This window comes from Lissotriton vulgaris, chromosome 4_1 (assembly GCF_964263255.1).
Source record: "Lissotriton vulgaris chromosome 4_1, aLisVul1.2, whole genome shotgun sequence".
Taxonomy (NCBI): Eukaryota; Metazoa; Chordata; class Amphibia; order Caudata; family Salamandridae; genus Lissotriton; species Lissotriton vulgaris.
In genome coordinates this window covers 1,210,826,217-1,210,845,382 of record NC_141691.1, presented here as the reverse complement: position 1 = coordinate 1,210,845,382, position 19,166 = coordinate 1,210,826,217, and the positions used below count along the sequence as shown (strand labels likewise).

Sequence of the window (19,166 nt, the reverse complement as noted above, 5' to 3'; positions counted from 1 at the left end):
CTCCGTCGACGGTGGATCTTTCTTCAACGACTTCATCTACGCCTCTGCCAGTGTCGTCGACGACGCCATCGACGGTGGTTCCTTCATCGTTTGTCTCATTGCCTTTGGTGCCTTTGTCCTCCACTGGGTCTGACTCTTCCACCGCCGACCCCTTGCACCATTGTTGTCAACGGCCAGTTGATCAACTATCCATTCCAGATCCGCAGCCTCCCACGCCCATGTTCGCCACAGGCTCTGAGCAGGATTCCGACTCTGATAATGGTGTGGGTGATTCCTTCAGAGTGGCACACAGTCCTTCTGATTTGATTACTAAGTGCCAGGATTACGGTGATGATGATGATGATGATGATGCTGATGATGATAACGACCAGTATTCTCAGGCAGAAGAACGCTCTATACAAGTTCCAACTGCGACACTGCCTTTATCGCTCATTTCAAATCTCCAACATATGTTGGATGACTACAACCGGCGTTTCCCGCCTTCTCCGCCGGGTATGCCTATGCCTCATGTGCCTGCGACTGCGGCGGCTCCTGTCCCTGTTCCGCCACCTTTGCCACTGATTCCTTCACCACAAGTTCAGATGTCTGTGAGGTTACACACGGTGTACCTGGTTGATGAGGATGACGTCATTCCGGAACGGGAAGATGGAGAGGTCCACGATGACGCCGCCACCAGAATGACTGAGTGGGTCGACTACCAAATCCAGACGCCTTCCCCTCCTCCGGTAGAGCCCGGGGATTCACCTCCTGTGGACATTGCAAGTTTCCATCAGCTGATGGATAGAGCGGCCCAGCGCTTCAAGTTGCCTAGAGTCCAGCGGGAGGAGGACTGTTTCCTCTATGATTTTAAAAATCAGACTTTCAAACAAGTCCACACTATACCCATCATAGACTTTATATGGACTGAAGGGGTGAAGCTCATGCAGACTCCAAATTCACTGCCAGCTCAACTACCTCGCCTTGAGAAAAAATACAAGGAGGCCATAGGATCTCCAGCGTGCCTTGTCGCTCATCCAAAGCCTGACTCAGTGGTCACTTTGGCTGCACAACGTCGTTCCCGTAATCCGGCATCTCCAATTTCAGCTCCTCCAGGTAGGGAGGGTCGTCGCCTGGACACTATTGGACGCAAATTCTCCACTATGGCATCCACTACAGTGAGGGCGGCTAATGCTTTAGCCATCTTAGGCCGCTACGACCGCCAGATGTGGTCGGACTTGTCTGTCCTGGTGAACCTCATCCCTGACGCTTCCAAAGCTGAATCTTTAAAGATCCTGCAGGACGGAGAGAAGACATCATAGGAAATCATTGATTGCTCAGTTGACATTGCGTGCACTGGCTTTCGTCAGCTGGCTGGTGCAGCGGTCTTGCAAAGGCAGGGTTGGTTGCGGTTCACCTCTTCCCGCCAAGAAGTCCAATCCAAGATCCTAGATATGCCGTATGACGGTGAGTCGCTTTTGGGAGCGAACATAGACGAGGCTTTGCAGTCCATTAAAAAGGACACTGATACTGCTTGCTCATTGGGGACTTTACAGTTTCAGAAGCAGCCATTTCGGGGTGCAGGCGGACGCGGCACCTCAACTTTTCGTGGAGAAAGCACTCAGTATCGCTCATACCATCAAGGTAACCAATATTCCACTTCCAACCAACAGCAGTCCTCCAAATCCTACAGCGGAAAATCCTCGCATAGAGCATCCACTCCCAAACGTCAATGACTTGTGTATCCCCCGCCCCCCCCCCCCCCCCCCCCCCCCCCCCCCCCCCCCCCCAGTGTTGGAGGTCGAATCTGTTCTTCTCTCAGTGGTACTACATCACCTCGGACCGCTGGGTTCTGGACATTGTAAAAAAGGGTCATGCTCTAGAGTTCATCAAGATTCCTCCTCCCACTCCACCGTCTGGCCCGCCTCCTCCCCACCTCCAGGAGCTTTTCCATCAAGTTTGTCTTCTAATTCTGAAAGGTGCAGTCGAAGTGGTTCCCAAGTCTTCAGAGAGGAAAGGGTTTCTATTCCTTTTTCTTCCTAATACTCAAGAAGACTGGAGATTGGCGACCGATTCTGGATTTGAGAGCACTCAACAGGTACCTTAAGAGCCAATCCTTCTGCATGCTTCTACTAGTAGAGATCCTGCGTCTTCTCTCCATGGGTGATTTCATGACCACCATCAACCTTCAGGATGCTTACTTCCATGTTCCAATTCTTCAAAAGCATCGGAAGTACTTGCATTTCCGGGTGGGACGGAGAGACTTCCAGTTCAAGGTGTTGCCTTTCAGCCTTCGATCCGCCCCTCGTGCCTTCACGAAAGTATTGGCTCCAGTGGTGGCTTACCTGCGTCTCCGAGGCGTCCAAATCTTTCCATATCTGGACGACTGCCTCCAAGTCACAGTCTCGCAAACAGGTGCTTCAACACACTTGTCTTTGTCAGGACATGTTTCGATCTCTCGGCCTAGCCATCAATGCCGACAAGTCTCGGATTGAACCGGCTCAAAGCAGGAATTTCCTGGGAGCAATATTGGACACAATGCTTTCAAAGGCATTCGTGTCCCAAGAGCGTCAACAAAACATCCTCAGCTTGGGGTGTCTGATTCGGGCAAGATTGTCCGGATCTTAGTCATTTCTGGGGATGGCATTGTCTTGTACTGATCCCAAATTGCAGACTTCGGACTCGCCCCATTCAGGAGGAATTGGACGTACCGTGGTGTCAGGTCTCCGTTTCTTTCAACGACCTTGTGAGTCACCGCTCGCATGAGATCAGCTCTCCAATGGTGGGCGCAACCGTCCAACCTTGGACAGGAACTTCTTTCCTCGCCACCACTCCAGAACTCACGCTCCCAACAGACGCCTCATTAGAAGGCTGGGGTGCTCACCTTCAAGGCCTTTCCATCAAAGGCAAATGGTCTCTGCTTCAACGTTCCTGGCATATCAACAGGCTGGAGTGGATGGCAATTTTTCTGGCACTTAAGTCGTTCCTTCCTGTGATTCAAAGGGGAATCCGTGCTCATTCAGACGGACAATACCACCAGTATGCAGTATGCAACAAGCAGAGCGGAACCAGGACTCCACTCTTGTCTCGGCTGGCTCAGTCGATCTGGATTGGGCAATCAGTCATCAAGTTATCCTGGCGGCGGTGCATCTGCTGGGAGTCTCCAACATCCTAGTTGATTCCCTCAGCAGATCCACGTCATCGACCCACGAGCGAGAGTTGCATCAACCAACTCTCGACCTCGTTTTTCAACGATGGGGTCGTCCGTCTCTGGACCTCTTTTCCACACCGGAGAACAGGAAATGCCCCTCTTATGTAAGTTGGCATCGCCACCACGGGTAGTGCGGGAATGCCCTTTTGATGAATTGGTGCTGTCTACGCTTTTCCTCCGAACCCGTTGGTGCCTCGTGTGCTGTGGAAGATGCGGAGGCAGCTCTGCCGCATTCTCCTGATCGCCCCCGATGGCCCCGACAGGCGTGTTTCTCAGAGTTGCTGCTTCTGTCCCAGTGCGAGCCCATCCTCCTTCATCCTCTAGCGCACCTCCTCACGATGGACAGGGGTCAAATTTGCCATCCGAACCCCTCCTCTCTACATTTGGCGGCCTGGAACCTGAGCACCTTGAATTTGGGCATTTGAATATCTCACCGGAATGCAGAGACATTCTAGCTCAGGCCAGGGCTCCGTCTACCATTAAGACTTACAAGCTCAAATGGAAGAGGTTCTGCCATTGGTGCGTGGCTACAAATATCCATCCTATCCATTCCACTCCGGAACAGCTACTTCCGTTCTTGTTGGACCTGGCTCAATCCGGGCTTTCCCATGCTACTTTGAAAGTTTTCTTAGCGGCAATCTCTCGTTTCCGGCAGGATGGCTCCTCCTCTCTCTGCTCTTCTAGAGTTATTCGTCAGTTTTTCAAAGGCCTGTTCTGGAAGTTCCCGCTTCTTCGGCATCCTCCTCCCACTTGGCATCTCATTGTCGTTTTAGCCCAACTAATGAAGGCGCCAAACGAGCCTATCCATAGGGCAGACTTAAAGTTTCTGACCTGGAAGGTAGCCCTTCTCCTTGCTCTGACATCATCTTGTTGCTTGAGCGATCTTCATGCTTTTACTGTTAAACCTCCTTTTCTCCAATTCAGACCTGACTGTGTGGTGCTTCGTACCAACCCAACTTTCCTGATAAAGGTGCCTACGGATTTCCATCTAAATGAGCCTGTTTTCTTAAAGACTTTCTTTGCTGATCCTAAATCTCCGGCAGAGCAACGATTGCACTCTTAGGACATCAAACGATGCCTTAAATTTTACATCAGCAGGACTGCCCCTTATCGCAGGTCCGGTCAACTATTCATTGCCTACGGACGCATGTGTAAAGGGCGCCCTGTTTCCAAGCCAACTATTGCAAGTTGGATTTCTTCAGCCATCGTCTTCTGCCATCAGCGGGCCGGCAAGCCTCTACAATCTTCAGTGAGGGCTCATTCCACCAGGGCGATGTCATCCTCTACTGCCCTGTTTGCTGATGTGCGCTTCATCAGATCTGCCGAGCAGCCACGTGGTCCAACAGGCACACGTTCACGAAGCACTACTGCTTGGATGCCATCAACGAAGCGGATACAGCAGTGGGACAGGCAGTACTTTGTCATCTTTTTAACTAAGGTAAGCCTCTGTCTTCCCTCATCCGCTATGGTTTTATATGATTGCTATCAGTACTTACATGACTGTATTATTACTGTCTCTTTGGTTTTCTCAATGATGTTGCATAGCAATCGGACCTCTTCGGATGTTACTACTATCTATTCTATTCAAGCATGTGAATCTATGAAAGACACCCTAATACTGGAGAAGAACAATTGTTACTTACCTGTAAACAGGTGGTTCTCCAGTATTAGTGTCTTTCATAGATTTACATGCGAGGCTCGTTTCTCCTCATCGACTCTTTTGTCATTCTTGTGCTACGAAAATCTGAGCTCTGAGGAGAAGGTTCTGGAAGGGTGCTGGTGCCTGATTGGCTGTAGTTTGGACTAACATAATGACAGGAATATGTTACAAGTGTTTTACTACTATTTCATGATTTATGTATTTATATACATATGTTATTGGTATTTTATTTACCGTGGGACTCCCACTTTGACGACGGGGAATATTCAAGCATGTGAATCTATAAAAGACACCAATACTGGAGAACCACCTGTTTACAGGTAAGTTACATTTGTTCTTCAGTAATCCTATTGTGCCCAATGCCCCATTAGCTCGCTTAGGTCATCATCTTTTCATCATAATGTACATGGGCCAATCTTATCCTTTTACCTCTTGTGACGTTGCATCCCTGGCTGACCTGTCCATCTGGATTCTTCCTCCCTCCAAGGCTCGTTTCAATTTAACTAACTTGTATTTTTTTTTATAGTCTGTACTCTCAAAAGGTGGGACTTGGCTTAATTTGCCAACTGTAGATTATGCTCTTCTCTCAGACAAGTGAGTCGCATTAGCTTCAGGTTATTGGTGGCGTCCCCCAAGTTTTTTTCAAACTCAAAAAGATCCCCTCAACTGTCACTCGCCTCTTCTGTATGCTTACTGGTTTTCCATTTGGTGTATGCTAAAATCCAGGCTACTAATTGCATCCTTGCAGGTCTTCCATTGGTATCATCAGAATAAACAGTCTACAGTATGTAGAATTTCACTTGATTCTGTACTGTCTCTTCTATGTCTCTACCTCCATATATCGCCATGAGCAAGCACCCTTGTGTATGTAAGCAACGCCACTGCAGTTTGACAATGCTGGGGTTAACCCAACTGTTTGAGAACATTTAGAAGACACATTTTCTCTCAAAAATCGTAGCACCTCTTAAACATCTTTGTTAAACTGAATTGACATGCTCTTCTGACTAGATTACCTCCTCCAAGTGGCAGGTCAAATTTTGTGAGACTACTCCCTATTTAATATCCACACACACAATCCGTTCTTTTATGTACTAATGTGCACCTTATCAGTGGGTCGTAGTCTTGTTTATTTATACAGTAGCCAGGAAAGTCATCCAAACTGACAGTGTTTTATTTCCTTCCACACCTTCCCTAACTTTACACGCTTCCTCTGATTCAGTATCTCTTGTGACCCTTAATTTTTAAGCGTTTGGTATTGAGAGTAGGCAGTCTCAATTTTTATGTCTGATAAAATGTTCTTCACCTTAGACAACCTCCTTGGTGGCAACCACTGTAGATGCTGGTTTTCTGAGCAAGCTTCACCTCTGGCACCTCCTCATGCATGCTTGTTACATCAGCCCTCTTAGTCTGCCAATCCTTAGACCGTCCAACCAGCCTCCTATTTCTTCCATAACAAGAAAGTACCAAAGTCATTTGTGTTTCAAGGATTGTGTTGCTTCTGTCCTGCATTTATAAAGTTAGGTAAAAGTGAAAGCTTCACATCCTTTTTTTGATAGCCACTGTATGTACCCCCATCTTTAGCACCCATGGTCCTTAATTGCCAGGACCATGAAGCTCCAGCAGTTTAGATGTGCATGCAAGTTTCAAACATAAACTAAGTGGTTTGTCTGCAGCCAGTTGAGAGGTGGTATTTATCACATTCATGCTGTCCAAGAGGAACTACCAGAGACCAAGGAATCTGTTGCATTTGAGGGTCCCACGACTGCTTTAGTCCTGGCAATGCATTTTCCCACATCTAGCTATTTTTGCACACCTCTTGCATAGTGTCGTCACTGGAGCTAATTTGATCTGGCTGCGGTGGGATGCTCTTTCGACTCTCTAGAAGCTCATGTGGGGATGACCACAGCACAGGGAATCGGGGAGCAGTGGGTATGGTGTAGACATGAGGAAGTATGCTCTAAAAGCAAGGGTTGGGTTGGCTATCTCTCCAACCACCCTTGTTGCCAGTTATTGGGTAGCAGACGAAGTCTACATGTGCAGACTGATATGTCTGAGATGGACATCACACAGGCACGTGGGTTCCAATTAACCCAAGAATTAACCAATCCATATGGAATAGCCATAAACCCACTCATACTACAGGTATCCTTCCATGATGTAGACCTGATGACAAGGACTACAGTTATGTGGATTGAACATATTCACAGGCGTTCCAATAAGAGAACGCAGGGAAAGACCTCTGGGCTGTGGGTTCTGTTTACAGCTCCACACTCTTCAGACACAAACTTTCAACTTTTTATCTCCCCCTTCAGCACAAATGTCAAATAATGAAAACCAACAGTACTACTCCCCCCAACACCCCCCGCCACTCCACTCGATGTCACAGAACTTGGAATAGCTTAAACTTAGCCATTTACTCGAAGATGGCTCTTGCATTCTGAGCACAAATCTGGCTAAAGGGGGTGCCAATCTAATTTTTACACTAACGGCATAGGCTCTTGTCCATTCTGAAGTGCATTGGTTTAGTTTTTAACTCAGGAATGTTTTTAGAAGCTAGTACAGATTGGAGAGTTGAATTCTTTGACATTGGAACGTGTCTGTTGCTTGTAGAGATTTTGATTGGCAGCCCTGTATGTTAATAAGGTGGCAGATGCATATTTTGGTATTCACAAGGAGAGATTTGTCACTTGGTCTGTTGCTTCATCTTAATTAAATCACATGTTTATTCTACGTGTGGGTGTTCCTGGTCACTTCCGGTGTATGTTGGCAAATGTGTAATTGACTGAAATTGTTCTCTTGCTTAACAAATAATTTGCCTGTTGAAGGAACTATCCACACTGGATTTTGATTATGCATATTAATGCTGAACATACGCTTTTAAAAATAAATTCACTTTTCCCCCACAAACTAGATTTGTCGACTAACCTGTCTAAGTTCCATGAGCTATCAATCACATATTCGAGGAGCAAAACATTTGAAGGTAATTTATATTGTTATATCTAAAATTGAATCTGAATATATTTAATCAAAAGTATTGCTTAATTTGCCGTTTTTATATATCTGACCCCAATAAAGCAACATTTCTGAACTGTTAACTAATTATAAAAGTTTTTCTTTACTTTGCTCTGTGGTCTTCGAATTTTTTTTTGTAACTTAAGTTTCAGTTTTTTTTTGTTGAAATGTGCTAATCAATCTCAACCTGTGAAATTCGTAAGACCATGTCTACCTTGTTAAAGAGTTGATATAGTGCCCGTAAAGAGATGAGCATGTCCAAATGATCTAATTTGGATTAAATTTTCTTTTTGTTATTTAGCTTGGGATTGCTTACTCACTTTAAAAAGCAAGCTTGTTGGAAAAAAGATTTAGAATTGTTGCTAGATCATTTACACACTTATAAAGTGCAGGTACTTCTAATCAAAGGAAATGGCTAACTGCACTTCGGGTGCAAAAACATAGAGAGCTGGTCTAATTTCACGTATTTCACTTTTTTCTAATATGTTAAAAGGCAGATGTAGCCAGAAATGCAGCAGCCATGTCAAGTTGAAAATAAAGCTCTTTTGCTTTACTTAAAGAGTGGCCGTGGTAGGGCGATGACCCTGCCGGGCAACCCGAAAAATGGCAAACAAAAAATCCACCTGGCGAATGGAGGCCGTACAATCCAGGTAGATCACCAGAGCCCTGGTCAAATCAAGGGAAGGGAGGTTGACCTCCTCCGAAGAGGGGGTAGGAACAAAGGCAGGAAGGACCATATCCTGGGACAAATGAAAAGCAGAGAAAATCTTTGGAAGAATGGTCAGGACGAATAACCACTTTGTCAGGGAAGAAACGCAAGTAAGGAGGATGACAAAGCGCCAAGCTCCCCCAAACGTCGCGCAGAAGTAATGGCCACCAGAAAAAAAAACCTTCAGGGTGAGACACTCCAGAGAGACTGAAGGCAGAGGCTCAAATGGGGAAGGCTGCAAGGCATGAAGAACCAAGGGAAGATCCCAGGGTGGAACAGGAGAAGCAACGACAGGTCGAAGAAAAAAAACTGCTCAGATGGGGAGAAGCCAATAACTCAAAGGGGACGAGAGGTCACCCGGATAGCCTTAATGGCGGACCACTGGCTGCGAAGAGTAGAGGCCGACATCCCAACCACAGAACCCCCCTCGCAGATAACCGGGAGAAACCCCAGTGAAAAACACCAGAGAAATTCCGCCAGTGACGGTCTGAGACCTTAAGGTTACTCCCTTCCTGAGAATTCTGGATAGACAGGGCCACAGCAGAGGAACAACCCAAAGCAACTAGCCTACGCTTTTCAACTTCCAAACCCCCAACGCCATCTGGCTGAGAGCCTGACGAGACAGGTGATTAAAGCGGAGTGGAGAAGTGGACAGCAGGAACTTCCATAGAGAAGCAGCTGCCAGACAAAGATGGAGGGGATACATAGGCTGACGAGGGCAAAGGGGGGGGGGGCCACCAAAAGCACCAACACTCCCTCCGACCTGATCGTTGCCAAAACCCTGCTGAGAAGGGGAAAAGGCAGAAGGGCATAGAGAAGACCCTGAGGCCAAGGGAAACTCAGGGCATCCACCTTCCATGCAAGGCAGAAGGGCGCAGAAGCTCAGCGGAAGAGCATCCCGAGGGGACGCAAAGATATCCAACCAGGGCCTCCCAAACATCCCGACAGTTCCCGAAAGACCAGAGGTGACTGGGACAGAGAGACGGAAGAAGGCGATTCAGCTGATCCGTACACCCATTCTCCCTCCCCGGCAGATAGATAGCCACCAGACCCAGCAGATTGTTCTCCGCCCAAGACCCAAGCTGATCCGCCAGGAGAGCCAAGTGGAGAGCGAGTGCCCCTCAAATGGTTCAAGTAAGCACAGGCCAAACGTCCTTCAGGCGATTGGCAAAGTGCACGAGATCCTTTAACACAGCAGCCAGTTCTTTCCAATTCGAGGACATCTAGTTTTCCGCGGGGGACCAAGCACCCTGAGCAGAAAGAACCCAGAGGGTGGCCCCCAGTCGGCAGGTTGTCCGATACCAACCCCCACTGCAGCTGGAGAGAAATGGTCGGAGTCACAGGAACAGAGGCTTCGTAGTCCTGGGACCCTGAATCCCAGTGAGGCAGAAGGTGATACACCAGATTGTAGATGTGTCTGCGAGCCCAAGGAACCAGAAAGAGAGGCATACTTGTCCCTTTGAACCTGCAACCATTTCCTTGCAGAGGCTAACAGGAGGGATTTCAGATGAGATTGACTGAGTTGGCGATCCGGAAGCAGAAACACCAACCCCAGCCTGGAAATGAATAGAACCCTGATCTGAAGTTCTTGAGAAGGGATGAGGTGGGACTTGCTGACATTCACAAGGAACCCATGAGACTCCAGGCAAAGCCTCACCAGCGCCACATCCTCCAGGGCCTTAAGAAAAGACGAGGGAGAAACTAACCAGTCATCAAGGTAAGAAAACAAAAGCACTCCCTGAGCATGCAACTGACCCACCAGGGGAGCCAAGACCATAGTAAACAGCCGAGGGGCATAGGACAACCCAAAGGGGAGGACACAAAACTGGTAGTGCTGACCCAAGGCTAAGAACTGCTAATACTTCTGGGAGAGAGGATGCACAGGAATATGGTAATAAGCATCCAAAAGTTCCAATGATGACAAAGGCAACAAGTGGCCGGATCTGCTCCAAACTCACCATTTTGGACCTCTGGTAAGACACATAGAAGTTCACGGCCTTGAGGTCCAAGATAGGGCGGAAGTCCCCTGGCTGCTTTGGCACCAGAAACATCAGAGAGTAGCAACCCAGACCCAACTCCAGCCTGGGAACAGGAACGATTGCACCCTTCTGGAGAAGACCCTGGATCCCCCGCTGCAACTCCAGCAGCTTCAGAGGATTCCAAGGAGTGGGAACAAAAAAATCTGGCAGAAGAGATGGTGATAGAATAGCCTTCTACCACCAGGCGAAGCACCTAGGAATCTGTGACATTGTGAGCCCAAGCTGAAGAAAACAGTCCAATCCAGCCGCCCACCTTGAGATAGGACTTGACAGAGGCATCGGGAAGGGCAGCACTAGCAGGCTGTTGCCAGGACTTGGCAGAAAAAGGAGTGCCACGGCCACAACCCCTCCTGCGAAAGGGCTGGGAGGAACACCACACACTTGACCGGGGATTCCCAAAGGCATGCCTGTAGCCAAGGCCCTGATGCCTCATAGGAGGCCGCAGAGGTGTCAGAAGCTTACGATGTTTCACAGACTTCTTCAGCAGATCCTCAAGCAGAGATCCAAACGACTTAGCACCCTCAAAGGGCAAGCGGGAAAGAAGGGACTTTTGAGAGGCCTCCACCTTCCAAGATCTCATTCAGATGTTACGGCGAGCCGAAGCAATGGAGCCAGAAATTGCTGCACACAGTCAAATGTAATGTCAGACAAAAAGCGAACCTGGAGCTCGATAAGGGACATGTGAGATTTAACGTTGTCCCCCTGCTGGAGAGCCTCAGACAAGACCCGAAAATCTGTAAGAAGAGACTGGACCACATACGAGGCATAAGGCCCGCCCTGAATGAAAAGTTTGCTGCGGAGTAAGCCCTTTTTAGCAGCACTCTCCATTCTTTTATCCACCGGATCACTAAGAGAGGCGTCCTCCGAGATAATTGAACCACTGGATGCCAGACCAACCACGAGAGTCCACTTTAACGCTAGGGGGGGCGGGCTCATTCAGAACGTCCTGAAGATAATTCTTGGCAAGAAACCGTGGGAACCCAGTCTTCTCAACATCAGCCCACTCACTGGACAGAAGACCCCTGACTGCCTTGTGAATGGGAAGGGTGTCAGGCTCCCTCCGACGGTACTGGGAGAAATAATCAAAATTGTCTTGAGTGCACAAGGACCTCCCTTAATTTTTTATTTTATTTATTTAGCGATTTGTATAGCGCCTGGTGACCCAAGGGCATCCCCGCGCTGTAAGGAAATTGTTATCCAATAAGGAGAGGGAAGGGTGGAGGGACATTTATTTCGGGAATAGGTGCGTTTTAAGTTTTTTGCGAAAAACCAGGTAGCTGGCTTCCAGTCTGAGGGTGCGTGGGAGGGAGTTCCATCTCACAGCCGCTTGAACCGAGAATTGTCGGCCTCCCGTGCGTGTCCTTTTGAATTTGGGGATGTTGGCTAAGTGCTCATTATCCGAACGGAGGGATCTGGATGCTTTGTAGGGGGTGACCAAGCTGCTGAGGATAGCAGGACCAGATCGTTGATTAGTTTGTGTGTCGTGCACATGGCTTTGAATTCCACCCTTTGGCGAACAGGGAGCCAGTGTAGGGCTTTGAGGGCTGGTTTTGCTGACACTCTCGAAGGAAGGTTCATGAGCAGACGGGCCGCAGCGTTCTGTGTTCGCTGTAGTCTCGCCAGAGTGGCTTCTGGAGCTCCCAGGTAGACCATATTGCTATAGTCTAGACGGGACAATACTAGTCCCTGGATGAGGAGTTTCCTGGAAGCAGGTGGTAGTAAGGGGAGAATCTTACGGGTAGTGCGCATGAGCCCAAAACAGGTGCCCGGAGTTTTGGCCGCTTGCGTCTTCATGGTGAGCTCAGGTTCGAGCCATACTCCAAGGGTTTTGATTTCACGCTTCGGGGGGGGGGGGGGGGGGGGGGGGATTTCTCCGAACACGTCAGGCCAGACTGTTGGGGGGATGGTCGCCCATTGTTTTCCCAGGAGCATCACTTCAGTCTTAGACCCATTTAATTTTAGTGATGAATCACTCATCCAGCTGTAGATTTGTGTAAGGCAGTTAGCCAGGTTCTCTGGGTGGTCGACTAGTTGGGATAGGGAGACGACCAGTTGAGTGTCATCAGCGTAGCTTACCATTTTTATGTCGAATGGTGTCACCACGTCTTCCAGAGGAGCCATATATGCGTTAAAAAGCATCGGGCTCAGGGAAGATCCCTGAGGGACCCCGCTTGTGAGGGGGAGGGTGGATGAGTGGAAGTTGCCGTCCCATACCTGGAACGTGCGTCCGGTGAGGAAAGACTCTATCCAGCGGAGTGCTGTCCCGGTGATCCCTGCTGCCGCGAGTCGATGGAGAAGGACACGATGGTTGACTGTGTCGAAGGCTGCGCTGAGATCCAGGAGGATCACTGCCACTGACCCTCCTGAATCCAGTATGCGCCTTGCCTCCTCGATGACGGCGAGGAGGGCAGTATCTGTGCCATGACCCGGGCGGAATCCAGTTTGGGATTCCCGTAGGATGTTATTTGTTTCAAAGAACTGGGACAATTGTCCGTTAATCAGTTTCTCAGCTAACTTGCTGATTGCCGGAAGGAGTGATATTGGTCGATAGTTTCCCATGTCTGCTGGATCGAGCTGGGGTTTTTTAAGGAGTGCTTTTACCACCGCGCTCTTCCAGCTGGCAGGGACAGATCCCTGGGCAAGTGAGCTTCGCCCATAACAAAGCGCCCCCGCTGCTCCTCATCTGAGCCGTCAGTCAGGGTCAGGCGGAGAAGAACCCCTAGGAACCAGAGACACTGAGCCATCTCTAGCCGCAAAGGCAGGATCCACAGCCTTATTTATCATAGACTGCAGAACATCAATATCCATGCCCATATGCCACTGGGACGCAGGATCTGAATCTGACCCAGAAGACCGGCGAGGACGTTTCACCAAGTGTTTACCCTCCATTCTAAGAAACACAACAGAAAAGGAGGGGGAAACATTAACAAGCATTAGAAATGCAATAGGTCTCGCAGCATTAGAGTTAGTGCTTTTAGAATTGTTAATGGGTTTTTTTGTAAATCTTTAGCATGAGGGTGAGGGTGAGTGAGGGTGAGTGAGGGTGAGTGAGGGTGAGTGAGGGCGAGTGAGGGCGAGTGAGGGCGAGTGAGGGCGAGTGAGGGCGAGTGAGGGCGAGTGAGGGCGAGTGGGGGTGAGTGGGGGTGAGTGTGGGTGAGTGTGGGGGATTGAGGGTGAGGGGTTGAGGGTGGGTGAGGGGTTGAGGGTGAGTGAGGGTGAGGGGTTGAGGGTGAATGAGGGTGAGGGGTTGAGGGGTTGAGGGTGAGTGAGGGTGAGGGGTTGAAGGTGAGTGAGGGTGAAGGTGAGTGAGGGTGGGTGAGGGTGGGTGAGTGTGGGTGAGTGTGGGTGGGTGAGTGTGGGTGAGTGTGGGTGAGTGTGGGTGAGTGTGGGTGAGGGGTTGAGGGTGAGGGGTTGAGGGTGGGTGAGGGGTTGAGGGTGAGGGGTTGAGGGTGGGTGAGGGGTTGAGGGTGAGTGGGGGTGAGTGAGGGTGAGGGGTTGAGGGTGAGTGAGGATGAGGGGTTGAGGGTGGGTGAGGGTGAGGGGTTGAGGGTGAGTGAGGATGAGGGGTTGAGGGTGGGTGAGGGTGAGTGAAGGTGGGTGAGGGTGAGGGGTTGAGGGTGATTGAGGGTGAGGCGTTGAGGGTGAGTGAGGGTGAGGGGTTGAGGGTGAGTGAAGGTGAGGGTGAGGGTGGGTGAGGGGTTGAGGGTGAGTGAGGGTGAGGGTGAGTGAGGGTGAGGGGTTGAGGGTGAGTGAGGATGAGTGAGGGTGAGGGGTTGAGGGTGAGTGAGGATGAGTGAGGGTGAGGGGTTGAGGGTGAGTGAGGATGAGTGAGGGGTTGAGGGTGAGGGGTTGAGGGTGAGTGAGGGTGAGGGGTTGAGGGTGAGTGAGGGTGAGGGTGAGTGAGGGTGAGGGTGAGGGTGAGGATGAGGGGTTGAGGGTGAGTGAGGGTGAGGGTGAGTGAGGGTGAGGATGAGGGGTTGAGGGTGAGTGAGGGTGGGTGAGGATGAGGGGTTGAGGGTGAGGGTGAATGAGGGTGAGGGAGGGTGAGGGGTTGAGGGTGAGTGAGGGTGAGGTGTTGAGGGTGAGTGAGGGTGAGGGTGAGTGAGGGTGAGGATGAGGGGTTGAGGGTGAGTGAGGGTGAGGGTGAGGGGTTGAGGGTGAGTGAGGGTGAGGGTAGGTGAGGGGTTGAGGGTGAGTGAGGATGAGTGAGGGTGAGGGGTTGAGGGTGAGTGAGGATGAGTGAGGGGTTGAGGGTGAGGGGTTGAGGGTGAGTGAGGGTGAGGGGTTGAGGGTGAGTGAGGGTGAGGTGTTGAGGGTGAGTGAGGGTGAGGGGTTGAGGGTGAGTGAGGATGAGTGAGGGGTTGAGGGTGAGGGGTTGAGGGTGAGTGAGGGTGAGGGGTTGAGGGTGAGTGAGGGTGAGGTGTTGAGGGTGAGTGAGGGTGAGTGAGGGTGAGGATGAGGGGTTGAGGGTGAGTGAGGGTGAGGATGAGGGGTTGAGGGTGAGTGAGGGTGAGGGTGAGTGAGGGTGAGGATGAGGGGGTGAGGGTGAATGAGGGTGAGGGTGAGTGAGGGGTTGAGGGTGAGTGAGGGTGAGTGTGGGTGAGGGTGAGTGTGGGTGAGGGTGAGTGTGAGTGTGGGTGAGGGTGAGTGTGGGTGAGGGTGAGTGTGGGTGAGGGTGAGTGTGGGTGAGGGTGAGTGTGGGTGAGGGTGAGTGTGGGTGAGGGTGAGTGTGGGTGAGGGTGAGTGAGGGTGAGTGTGGGTGAGGGTGAGTGTGGGTGAGGGTGAGTGAGGGTGAGTGAGGGTGAGTGTGGGTGAGGGTGAGTGAGGGTGAGTGAGGGTGAGTGAGGGTGAGTGTGGGTGAGGGTGAGTGTGGGTGAGGGATTGAGGGTGGGTGAGGGGTTGAGGGTGAGTGAGGGTGAGGGGTTGAGGGTGAGGGGGTAGGTATTTTGGGATGCGAGGTGACACCGCCACGAGACCTTGTCATAAATGCATAAAAACATATCCCTATAAAAAGAAAACAAAACACGAGATAAACAACATCCCTTAAGGAAAGTTACGTGCTGTGAGCCGCGGGGAGGGCTGTCGGAAACACCTACGGAACTGACATTTTAGAAACGCGTGGGCTGCAGGAAGGTCCCCCGGCACCTTGCAGAACAGAGCCTGCTTGTGATTGTGAACAGTGTGTGGTCGAATCTGCCCTCCAGCGGAAGGAACGCATCACATTGTAAATGCACGCAGCAGGGGGCGTCATGATTACCAGAGTGGGCACAATAGCACCGGAATACCGCCTATGGAGGGGTGTGGGCAGTCTGATTCTATCAGGCAGCCCCCTGCAGGTGCTGCGTGGGGTGGGGCTTGAACTACAGGCCGGGGAGCTTTGTGTACTGTGCTTGTGTGACTACTTTCTGTAAAAAACAAGTGGACACTAATGTGCTATTCACAACAGCAAAATGTCATTTTTTAAGACACAGCTGGAATGATGATGGTTGCACTGTGACATGGAGATTAGTGAGGTTTGGGTTATAGCAGGCTTTGGTTTACTATTTGGAAGTTAATCAGGCATGTTTATGATACCCTTTCATGTCTTCGAACTTTCAAGAGAGAAGAGAGGTGTCGGTGTTCTACAAGCAAGGCATTTTCCATAGTGCCAGGAGAGTGCATATGACAAGGACAGTAAATCAGAAGGCATTTCCAATGTATGAATTAAATCTATTTATTACAAGTCTACTGAATGATGTGTTGCTCATTTAGAAAATAAACCTACAAAGGAAGACACTACATTTTTCTTGACAACTTAGGGAATGGCCGACGAGGATAGCTTATGGAGGAGCCACTGTCAAACAAAGGTGCTGCAGTATACAGACTCACACTCACTACCGCAGGCCGTGACTTGTAACAGAAATAATTTTCGTTCTGGAATTAAACATGAACCCGCTTCCTTCTCCGCGCCACATATAAAAAGATTTTCAACAGCTTGTCTAGGGAGGCTTCAACTAGCAGTATAGATGCTGACTGGCAAATCTTTTACTTTATGCGTATTACCAGCTTTGTTTTTGTTGCTCTAACAAGCACACGGCGCAATAACGAGACTGAAACAATGTTACAAAACCTTGAGGGTCAATGTCAGCAAACTACATGGTGCAGGGACAAAGAATGGACAACATCACATTATAATTATAAAAACATAAGGAGAGATCACACTGACAGAGCATCCGTACGGTGCCCCTCAACAGAAACAAGTGGATATGTGCCATCCAAAAGCAATAGGCGAAAACGATGGGTGTGTGTCACGCTTCAGCAGCTTTGCTTGTACTATCGATTCAACACCGGAAGTAACTTATGGAGGCAATGAGGAGATGCACATGTGCAAGTGCAGCAGGGAGGGGGTGGGCAACGGAGAGGAGAGCAGGGGGACAGGAGTACGGAAGGGAGTCTGCTCGAAAAAAGTATGCATTCCTATTGGGTTCTCAACACATCAGGGGTGAGGTGCCACTAAGTAATGAAAAAAGCCGGCCGATGAAAGCCTGAACATGCCTGCCATACTGGGTGTTGTCTGCCGGGCCGCGGGATACGGGGCAGACCTGTCTTGACTGCGATTGAATGCCGAGGATCCCGCTCCGAACCGGATTTGAAGATGAGCCTGCGGTGGACTGGCTCTGCGGCCTGAGCACCTCTGTGGTGGTGCGTTGAGACCCGGGGCGCGCTTGTAGCCCCGGTGAGAGGCCCAGGGAAGCAGGAGGTCCCGACTGGTGCCTGGAGACATGGAGCGTTGAATAACAAGACGGACGGACGGAAGAGAGGGGAGGGGGGAGGAGAAATGCGACACGGAGGGAAGGGGAGGGGGCGGAGCGGGGAGGGGGCGGAGAGGGGAGAGGTGCGACACGGCGTTAGACGGAAGGAAGAGAGGGGAGGGGGAGGAGAAAGAGAAATGCGACACGGCGGGAGGGGGCGGAGCGGGGGAGAGGGTGTGTGTGTGTTGTTAGGAGACGGACATGCACGCGCCCGTGACTTTTAAGGTCAATGCGCATAAGCTTAATGCGCATGCGCATTGACCTTAAAAGTCACGGGCACTGCAAGGAATCGCCGCGATTCCTTGCAGTGCAGATAAAGAGTGGATAACTCGCAATACTCTCGCCTTGCTCGATGCGCATGCGCATCGACAGGCGAGACCTAAAAAGGGTTGAGAACTCCGTCGCCAAGCAACCGGACCCGCTCCTTCAGGCGAGGCCTGATGAAGACTGCAATTGACGGGCCTTGAAAATGCACCAGGCACCGCCCCGCATAGAGAAGCAAGACAGGCCCAAGAGCAGGACTGGCCAACGGGGACCCAAACCTCAGCACGAGCCGGTCGGAGGCAGAATGAGTAGGTAAGCCCTCCAACGGTACCGGGCACTAATGGGACACCGCAATGAATTCAGCCCCCACAGAGGCACGAAATTCTACTGTCCCCGAATGCTCAGGCGGTCACCACCCAGCACTGCCACACCCTAGACGCTCAGCGCGGGAGCGGCGGTGCAAGCACACAATGAAAACATTGCAGGGCACAAAGTGGGCAGGCAGGCGCCCCCATCGCTCAGCAAGGAGGGGTAGAGTAGGGGAGAGTCTAGAAAGGGTTATTTTGGCGATCATAGTGGTATGGGGTTTGGGATAAATGAGTGGATGTATGGGGATATATTGATCGAGGTATAGGGTGAGAAATAGGGTAGTGCATTGGAAAGCGCAGTAGGAAAGTTTGAGATGAGAAAGTTCAGGTAGAAGCTATATTGAGAGGTATAGGGTGGAAAACGGTAGTGCATTGGATATGCTGAATTAGAAGAAAGTGATTAAATATATAGATCCATAAGTACACGGAAACTATATTGATGCATTAAGGAGGTAGGTATATGTAGATTAGATATTGATAGAGGTATAGGATGAGAAATAGGGTAGTGCATTGAATATGGATCTTTTTAGGAGAAAAGTAATAAATATATAGATCCAAGTACATGTAAGGTATATAGATGCATGAAGTAAGTATATGCAGATTAAAGATGCATTATCTCTGGTTTTCAAGTATTGTTATACTTGGGATTTATTTTCATGCATTCATTCACCCCTCTTAATCTATTGGTCTGTTATACCGTTCACGTATTGCTTCTTCCCACCTCCGCAGACTGCATAGAGGGTTCGCGCACTTATGACACTGACTTACATTACTGTGAGTGACAACAGCTTTCGCAACCAGACAAAAAGTAGTTCACTTCAGTGCCTGAGACTGCTGCAGTGTGTGCTTTGGTTTTAAAATGTTTTTCCTTTGGCGAGTATCCAGCCAGTGCTGTACTTTCGAATGCTTGAATTGCATGTAAATGTCATTACTTATGCCAAATCGAATTCCCTGCTGACAAGGCTGTTAATTCCTAATTTGGCTGCATTGCTGACAGCCTATAAAATTTTGAACTGTACACGGCGGTATGAAGATGTTTTCCAGAGGGGCTGAACATATTCTCATTCTCTTCCCCAATACCTAAAAGTCAGACTGCTAAACAGTCTGCAAGTGGACTAATTATAAAATATAAAAAG

The 19,166-nt window shown here is 49.9% G+C and overlaps 1 protein-coding gene across 2 annotated transcripts in view; it reads left to right on the top strand.

Annotated features, from left to right (window-relative positions):
* Window positions 1-19,166, top strand: part of LOC147723053 (uncharacterized) — a 193,899-nt gene that overhangs the window by 21,973 nt on the left and 152,760 nt on the right. For both annotated transcript variants that reach the window (XM_086965424.1, XM_086965425.1), the window contains one exon: window positions 7,759-7,827. In XM_086965424.1, the coding sequence (XP_086821550.1) occupies window positions 7,759-7,827 (69 nt within the window). The remainder of the gene's footprint in view (window positions 1-7,758; window positions 7,828-19,166) is intronic.